The 7,119-nt window shown below is 36.5% G+C and overlaps 1 protein-coding gene across 2 annotated transcripts in view; it reads left to right on the top strand.

Moving 5' to 3' along the window:
* Positions 1-155: 155 nt before the first annotated feature.
* Positions 156-7,119, top strand: part of LOC106881582 (probable serine/threonine-protein kinase DDB_G0267686) — a 12,726-nt gene continuing 5,762 nt past the window's right edge. Inside the window, exon 1 of one of the 2 annotated variants that reach the window (XM_014932038.2) lies at positions 156-2,155. In XM_014932038.2, the coding sequence (XP_014787524.1) occupies positions 1,787-2,155 (369 nt within the window). In that variant the 5' untranslated portion in view covers positions 156-1,786. The remainder of the gene's footprint in view (positions 2,156-7,119) is intronic. The other variant, XM_014932037.2, reaches the window with a different exon arrangement.

The raw sequence follows: 7,119 nt of genomic DNA on the forward strand, positions 1-7,119 counted from the left end.
GGTAGTGGTAGTAGTAGTAGTAGTAGTAGTAGTAGTAGTAGTAGTAGTAGTAGTAGTAGTAGTAGCAGCAGCAGCAGCAGCAACAACAACAGCAGCAGCAACAACAGCAGCACCAGCACTACTACTATTACTACTACTACTACTGTAACCTGGGATGTGACAATCAAGGCTCAAATCATCAGAGCAACCTGCTCTTTTCAAGAGCCAAGCATGGAATCTTTGCATGGTCACACGTCCTGCTAGAAATAGTAGCTAAATCTTTCTCAAACCACACACTCTACTCCCTCAAAAAGAAAAGGATACATTGGACACACTCTACTCCCTTAAAAAAAAAAGGATGCATTGGACAATGAAGGCCTGATTTGCAAAAGGTTGAGATGGTCACAACTGGAAAATTTATTATTATAGATCTGCTTAATCAAGCCTGACCTAAGATTAAACAAAAACAACAATACCAATAATAATAACATCATTATCGATATTAAATAACAAGGCAAGCCAGCCTCTACAAGTTCACTTGACCTGCTAGAAACAACAGCCAAATCTCTCTCAAACTACACCTTATCATATTGTAACATGAAACACATTTTAGATATTGTATGCCTACATGCACTATGTCTGAAACTAAGGTGGGATGGTCATGAACGAGTGGGAGCCAAATAACAACAACATCAACAACAAAATTAGCAACATATACTTCCCCCTTAATAATCAATCATTTGTACAGATCAATAATGAAATATAATACTGAAATATCAGATTGACCAGAATGAACATCGATTTCTATGCTGTGCTTTGTCATGTTTTGCTTAATCATTCTCTTATAGATTATATTAAATAGTTTGTAAGTTAGAACTTGTTGCTAACTGGTGTTTACACTTGTTGGTAACTCATACATGGAAATTTATATTCACTCAAACAGTTAATAGATATACATATATAGGTATATATGCAGAGAGAGAATGATATAGAAACTGAGGTGACAGCAGTATCATGCACACACTGTAACAGAATGTTAGAACATAAGAGACAGGGAAAGAGAAAGATATAAGTTTATATTTTGTTTCGGCAGCTGAACCTTGTTGGAAGGGATAATTTAATTTGTGGATGCTGCTAGAAGAAAAAAAAGAGAGAATTAAGAGGTGGTCCCTGCTAGAAGCAAGAATTTATTTGCATGCCCTACCAAAAGCAAGAATTTAACAGATGCTAGAAACAAGGATCCAATATTTGGGTACCCTGCTAGAAGAAAGAATTTAACAGATGAGCCCTATTTGAGGTAAAGATCTAATTTGCATTGTCAGTAGAAACAAGGATTTAGGAGCCCTGCTAAAAACAAGGATCTAATTTGCGAACTCTATTAGAATCAAGGATTTATGAGCACTGCCAAAAACAAGGATCTAATTTGTGAGCCCTCCAAGAAGCAAGGATTTAATTTGCATGCCCTACTAGAAGCAAGAATTTGTGAGCCCTGTGAGGGCAAAGGATTTAGTTTATGATTCCTATTAGAAGCAGGAATTTAACTGCTGAGCCCTGCTGGAAGCAAGGATTTAATTTGCATACCCTACTAGAAGCAAAGACTTAGCTGACACCTGCTAGAAGGAAAGATTTAATTTGTGTGCCCTGCTAGAAGCAAGAATTTGTGAGCCCTGTGAAAGCAAAGGATTTATGATCCCTATTAGAAACAGGGATTTTGCAAGCCCTGCTAAAAGCATGGCTTTAACAGTTGAGCCCCGCTAGAACAAAGGACTTAATTTATGCTGGGGAAAAAAACACAAGGCTTTGACAGATGAACACTTCTAGAAGTATGGCACAGGGTAACTCCAATCAATCTAACGCAAAGAACCATACCTCTACTACACCAACCGATACACCAACTGCACCTACAACTACAGCTACAAATAATAATAATAATAATAATAATAATAATACAAATAATAGTAGTGGTAGTAGTAACAACAACAATAATAATAATACAATTAATAATTATAATAATAATAATAATAATAATGATAGACCACATTTTTACTTGTTGAGACAACAGAAGAGAGTAACTTTGTCTCTCGACACGATTGAACGAAACCTGAGCTCATTCAAAATAAAATGGTTTCCTTACAACAGATCTATTTCCCGTGATGAACTACTTTATTGGACTGAGGTAAGAAGCTCATTAATAACTTTGTTGTTATTGTTGGTAGTGTTGCTGTTTTATCAAATTTGTTTATTTGCTTATCCGTTTACTTGTTTCGGTCATTAGACTGTGGCCATGCTGGGGCACTGCCGTGAAGAATTTTTAGTCGAATGAATTAAACCCCTTTACGTTTATATTTTTAAACCTGGTACTTATTTTGTCAGTCTCTTTTGCCAAACCACTAACTGGCCATATTCTAGCTGTTTTATGCTTGAACTGACCAGGCCTGGCCTTTCATACCAACCCTACAATGCCATTCTAAAATAAACAATCATATCATTGAAATCTTGAAGCTACAAGATAATGCATGATTAATCCAAAATGTGAATAAATAAGCATTACATTTAACAGAGTAATCTGAATGTCAAAACAGTTACGAAAGTGAAAGTGATAGAGGTTGTAGAGGTGGTGAAGAGAGAAAACTGAGGGAATTTAGGAAAGGCTAACTTCTTCAGCCAAGTTTCTTCTGAACTTCTTTGAGAAAATTCAAGATGGAGAAGATGGAGAAAACATTCGTTGAAAGATGAGTAAGAGTGATGAGCATGACCTAGGTCTATGGGCTGCTGACAAGGCTGGTCCTTTTATACAATATTCAAGTATAAAAATATCTTTTAGTGTATCTGCCTGTATTATAACTATAATTATGTACAGTTCTATATTTAAGAGATGAGGAATTATGTACTTTATTTATGCCATATACCCATGGGCATATGGCGCAGTGGTTAAGAGCGCAGGCTACCAACCCCAAGATTCCAAGTTCGATTCCAGGCAGTGACCTGAATAATAATAATAATAATAATAATAATAATAATAATAATAATAATAACAATAACAAAAACAACAACATTGAAAAAATACCTTAGGAATGAGAACCCAGGTTTAAAATTTCCCCAAGACACCTGATGACGGCGGGAGGGTGTATCAGCCAAAGTGTTGTGTTAACAACAAACAAGATGAGGACAAATATCCATCAAATGTAAATAATGTATAATTATGTATTTTAAACAATATTCAATGAATTCCTATTGATATTGTTTTTCCAGATAATTTCCTTATATACTTTAATCTATCCCAATCAATAATACAAAATTATATTAATCTTATGCTACATTACAACCTATTCGTTTAGGCTGTTAGCACTTTCCTTTGACAGTGAAGGCAATCTAAGATATATGTAGGGGTCACCCTCATTACTGGTCCCAGGTCAGTGCTTCTCAATGGAGAAGGGGGCTGAGAAGATTGAAAAATGAGGGACAAAGTTGGAAAACATAATAATGAGATTAAGGTGGTATGGAAAATATAATGAAATTATGGTGGTATAAATATATCTCTCTTCTTTTATTGTACAATTAAGATCTACTAGTTAAATATTATATTACTAAAAATCCCTTCTATTAACTACGCAACCAGCTTATTTTATATCAATTTTATTATTATTGTCTTCGGTTTTTTATGAGTACTACTGGATTACTTGAATCCATATATTGTGTAACCCTTATTATTAATATATGGAGGAAACCTTCTTCAGTCATGAATGACCATGGGGTTCCACCTAGAAAGTTACCCATCAGAATTGTCTAGAGATGAGGATGGGTAACAATATATTTCAACCCAAAACCACATGGTTACAAAGCAAGCTTCTTAACCACACAGCCATACCTGCACTGTTTTTCTTCTTTTTTTTTTTTTTTTTCCTTCTTTCCAATGTTTGCTTTTTTTGTTCCTGATATTTTTTCACCAAATATAAGTAGATTTCTATGTTCAGTTCATTATTCCCGCCCTTCCCCTTCTCACACCTTACCCAATCCACAATGCAATCATACCCATCCTCATCTCTAGACAATTCTGCCATTATAATTCCTATTGCTTTTTACAAAAGCCTTCATTCTCTATTATTCTCTACCACCTCTCTGCAATTTACATTCAGGCCACTCCTGACAGATTTCATTCCACTGCTGCCTGTCCAAACCAGTCATTTTTCTCCTTCCATCTTCTTGTATTTATGTGTTACTGTGTGTGTTAGTATTCTTATGTAAGCATCTAAGGCTGTGAGCTGGCCGAGTCATTACCAGGCTGGGCAAAATGCCTAGCAGCATTTCGTCCATCTTTACATTCTGAGTTCAAATTCCACCAAGGCCAACTTTTCCTTTCATCCTTTCAAAGTCAATGAAATAAGTACCAGTTGAATACTGGGGTTCATGTAATCGACTTACTTGCTTCACTGAAATTACTGGCCTTGTGCAAACATTAAAAATAATTATTATGGTGGTGGCAGCAGAGATGGTTCATTTGCCATCCATTACAAGCTTTTAATGAGATAGGTGCTTTCGACCATTTTAATGCTAGAAAGTGCAGAATGTCCCTACAAGTAACGGGAATGTTTAATCTTGCCACAGTTGTGTTTCTTAATGTTTGGTGCTCTTGAGCAGAGTAAAGGAGGGAATTTGTAATCTGCTCTTTATTAGTACTATGTGATGTTCAGTCCAACTTTCAAGTCTCATCACCACAGAGCATCTTTGTGATCGATCAACCAGTTCAGGCTCTAGCCAATAAGATTCCAATCTTTATATCTGGAATGCATTCATGATTGTCCTGTGCTTTGTTTTTCATTTATTTTCAGTGTTCAAATCCTTGTCAGGGTCAATTTCAACATTTTCCTTTCTAGAATTGTTAAAACAGATACCACTCATGTACTGGGCTAATTAAAATGAAGTCCTTTTTTTTCTTTTGATAGTGTTGGTAATTGTCAGGTCATGCTCTACAAAGAGAGAAAAAAGTTTGCCGTTGCTGTTAGTTTTCCAGACACCATGGTCACTGATACGTGATCTCATCTTTTATCATTCCTGCTATCTCTTTCATTAAAATCACCCGCAAAGATATCAATGTTCTGTTTTGAGATCTCAATCAAAGTCTGATGTGATGAGTGATAAAAACCAACATTGAACCAGACAGTTAAACAGTAGTGTTGATACATAGATACTCAGTAATATGATGCAGCTGCTCTCAGAAAGGAAGGAATGAAATGTCATCAGTCCTTCACTGATACCAACTGGCGTCACAGTCAATTTAGGCAGCAGACTGTTACTTATGACAAAACTGATACCATTTCACGGTGGTGCTCCAGCATGACCACAGTCACTTGGCTGAAACCCATAAATAAATAAATAAATAAATATTAACAAAGTTTATTTTTGAAGGAGAAGAATGCAGAAGAAAACAGTTTATTTTTCCAAATGAATTGTTCTGAATTTCCAATTTCTTTTACACACACACACACAATTTCTGTACATTCCCAACTCCATTGTCTTCTGTTTTCAATCTCACATCCCAAAGGTATAAGGGACATATAAGTGCATCCCTTTCACATTACAGACACATAAGTCTCCCCTAAAGTGACACATATATCCCTATAGGTCCCTAAATGTCATACAGGTACAATTGCATACCCCTATCTCTCACCAGTGGCATTAAGAAACTTTCTCTCCAACTGACTGATGCAGCAATATTTACCCTGTTCCTCTTTTATATCTGGCAACAGGAGATGCACAACATTGTGTTCAGTCAGTTTGTTGTGTTGTCAATATCAACGAATGTTTGGGTGTGTGTATTACACGTAACACATTCCATTTTGTTCTTCATATTGTTGCTGATGTTGTTATACATTCAGATAACATCAACAACTGTGAACACAAACTCTCATGGAACAAGAGAAAAAAATTACTTCTTTTAACACAGATCACTGAGCACATTGTTCGGAACAAATGAGTGGGAATAAACTACTGCAGGTGGTGGTGGTGGTGGTGGTGGTGGATGTCATCATGGTGGTCGTCATGGTGGTGGTCATCGTAATGGTTGTGGTGGTGGTGGTGGTTGTTTAGGCAGTGGTGGTGGTAGTTGTTTAAGCAGTGGTGGTGGTGGTGGTGGTGGTGGTCATATTATTTCTGGTGGTTTGGTTCTTGTTGATATTTATCACAAATTCAACAACTGAGGAGCAAATTTATAATCAAATGAGCTCCACCCATGACTATCCCATCCATTATTCAGACAGTGTATCTAAGACTACATTATTCAATATATTCAGCTCATTTTTTTATTTATTTTTTTACCCCAAAGGCTGTAAGTAGTCTTTAGTAGGGGGTCTTGGCTGCTATTTTTAGCCAGTCAAATTGCCATTATAAAGGTTCCCTCAAAGGTTCTTGTTTCTGTTGTTGTTGCTGTTTAGCCACCAACACACACACGCACCTCACAGCACAACACCATCACCACTGCCACAAAATCAGCCCAGATCAAGCAGATCTATGAGCAAAGGCATTCCGACTGTGACCATCGCCTCTTATTCCTACGTGGAGGTTAAAAGCTCAGGACTGCTGGATCCAGCAGGAATGATTTGAAGATTTCCCTGCTTGGCTATTTCTAACTGGTCGAGCAGATGGCTACACCAGGCTCCAATCTGATTTGGCAGAGTTTCTACAGCTGGATGCCCTTCCTAACGCCAAATATATATATTTGTGTGTGTTGGATAAATTCAGGTGTTCTGATGATTTCAGAGCATTTAGAATGCTTTTTTCTGTTTTGATACTGATGATATGTTTCCATCTTCAGTCTCCATTTCCTTACAAACTTTGTAGACAAAAGATCTGGCAACTTTTAAAAAATCGAGATATTTCTAAATCACCATGCTCAACCTTTATAACCACAATAACAGCATGCCCCTTCATTTCGTGAATAAGCTGAGGGTCTGCCATTATTATTTTCTGAAACAAGATTATACAGAGTCAGCAAAAAATGCAGCAACAACCCCAAAAAGGTATGTCCTCAAATACCTTACACACCCTGTATATATACTATAATATATATATAATACATAAATGATTTTGTATAATGCAGAGATCTGGAAAGGGAGAATGTGTAATCAATAAGAATCTGTTGAT

The sequence above is a fragment of the Octopus bimaculoides genome, chromosome 26, assembly GCF_001194135.2.
Source record: "Octopus bimaculoides isolate UCB-OBI-ISO-001 chromosome 26, ASM119413v2, whole genome shotgun sequence".
Lineage (NCBI taxonomy): Eukaryota > Metazoa > Mollusca > Cephalopoda > Octopoda > Octopodidae > Octopus > Octopus bimaculoides.